General features: G+C 52.6%; 1 protein-coding gene across 1 annotated transcript in view; it reads right to left on the reverse strand.

Annotated features, from left to right (window-relative positions):
* The window catches only part of SLC12A5 (solute carrier family 12 member 5), a 31,610-nt gene that overhangs the window by 17,265 nt on the left and 12,027 nt on the right, over positions 1-2,318 (reverse strand). The window contains 3 exon segments of the mRNA XM_007451628.1: positions 88-186; positions 496-666; positions 2,284-2,317. Coding sequence (XP_007451690.1) covers positions 88-186; positions 496-666; positions 2,284-2,317 — 304 coding nt within the window.

Genomic DNA, 2,318 nt, shown 5'->3' on the forward strand with positions numbered 1-2,318 from the left:
CTGAGCCAGCCAGGTGAGGCAGCAGCTTCAGAAGCCCTCCGTCTGGCCCTCCCCACCCACGGTGGTCCCAGCCCCAGTGAAGGATACAGACAGCGGAGGTGGTGGCGATGGCCAGGATGGTGCCAGTGGGAATTGACTTCTGGGCATCCCGCAGGTCCCCAGAGCGGTTAGAGCCAGCCATGATCCCTGTGAACAGAGGAGCAGCTAGGACAGGAGCCACAGGAGACCAGACAGACTGAGAAGAAAGGACATCAGCCTCAGAGTCAGGAAGCCGGGGATCTAGTCCTGGTCCACTGACTCCTATGAGAACTTGGGCTTGTTACTTGGCTTCTCCGGGCCTTAATTCCCTCACCTGTCTGTCCAGTGGGAACTGAATTGTTGGCTCCTGCCTATGTAATGGGGCTGTTGGACTCAGAAATTCCCCACATCGTGACTGACTCTCTCCCTACCCATCCACTCCCAGCCAGAGTCCTCCCTTTCTGAGCTCCCCTTCACCTGTGACCGAGGGAAAGTAGATGCCAACCAGCAGGGTGAAGTAAGAGGTCATATCGCTGAAGACATAGGGATGGTCCATGTCGACAGGGGTACCATCTGCCAGGCCCACCGAGGGCATCCCACGCCTTTCCACAATCACCCCCTTGGTCAGGTAGGAGCTCCAGAGGTTCTCTGTGGGAGAGACAGGATGCTCAAGGAGAAGACCAGACGGCAGGGTGCCAGAGCTCTGGGGCCAGGAGGTGGGGTGGGCAGAAAGAAGGGTCAGGGTCAACCACGTCTCACTCCCCCTGGGCCTTATTTCCACCAACATTTCTGAAGCTCCCGCTTTGGGCCAGGTCATGTGCAGGGGCTTTGCACATGAATCAGATCTAGTCCTTGCCCTCAAATGGTCCAGTCTACTGGGGGACATAGACACACACATCTCAGGCTGATTCAGTGTGTCCCAAACTGATCTCACCACCTACTCACTCCAAATGGCTCGTTTCCTATATCCCTTATTTTGGTAAATGGCGCTACCATCAACTCAGAGAGCTTGACATTGCCCTCAACTGCACCCTTTCCCCATCTCCGTTTCAAAAATCTCCAACTCCTGTCCCTTATTCCTCCTAAATATTTCTCAAATACGCCCCTTCTCTCCTTTCCAGGGTTCCTCCACTTCTGCACTAAATGTCAAATTTAGTGATAATTGTGATGAGAACCGGCAATTCTTGTGTGGAGGGCCGTCCTGTAGCACTGTAGGGTGTGTAAGAACATCCCTGGCCTCAGCCGCCAGATGCCAGTAATAACCCTTCAGTCGTGATAACCCAAAATGTCTCCAGACATTGCCACACGTCTCCTGGGGGGCAAAACAGCCCTGGTGGAGAGCCACTGTGCCATTCCCACTGCTGTCACTCCATCACTCCAGGTAAGAAAACCACCACCTCTCACCTGGACTCAGCGTCAGCCTCCTCCTAGACTCCCTGACTCGGTTCCCTCTCTGCTTTTAAGCCCATCCACGTTAGCAGCCAGAGGGAACCTTCACAAGCAACAAGCTGACCCGGTCCGTCCCTTTACTCAGAACCCTTTGGTGGCTCCTCGTTGCCCTCAGAACACTGTCCCAACTCTTCAACGTGGCTTCCAGGGCTGACCACAGTCAGGCTCACGCCAGCCTCTCCAACATCATTTCTTGATTGCCCCTCCTTCCTTTGTACTTTATGCCCCAGTCATACCAAATTACCTGTGGTTGGAAGGACACAATATGCTCTTCTGTGTCTGCATGCTTTTAGGCAAGCTGTTCTTCCGCCTGTAATTCCCTTATTCCCTTTGTATAACTGAAAATCTCTTATTTGTCCTTCAAAACCTTTCTCAGATGAGTCCAGGAAGCCTCGTCTCACCACCTTATACACATGACCACTCCCTCCCTTGGGAGGTCTCTGTTCATTGAATGCACACCTACACGTGTCCTAATTTATTTGCTATTACATCTGTCTCTGCGATTAGACTCCTTGAGGCCAAGAACTGTGACTTATTTATGTGTGTTCCTGGTGCCCAGTGCAGTGCTAGGCAGTTAGCAGGTACTTAGGGAATACTTGTTAAGCTGATGACTTTCTTTCCCACTAGGTGGTAAGGTACGCGAAGGCTCCCTTTCATCTCTACCTCTCCGTGATCCCAAGGATAGAACACGGCCCAGAGTAGGTGCTCAATTAAAACTGATCGAATTTAACTGAATCCCAAGGAGTCCCTTAATCCTGTTTAAGCCACAATCCCTGCAGCATTCCCTGGACACCAGACCTCTTCCCTCCCTCAGACCTTTGATGAGGCCACTGGCAGCGCCAGGAAAGCCC

The sequence above is a fragment of the Lipotes vexillifer genome, unplaced genomic scaffold, assembly GCF_000442215.2.
Source record: "Lipotes vexillifer unplaced genomic scaffold, Lipotes_vexillifer_v1.1 scaffold2049, whole genome shotgun sequence".
Lineage (NCBI taxonomy): Eukaryota > Metazoa > Chordata > Mammalia > Artiodactyla > Lipotidae > Lipotes > Lipotes vexillifer.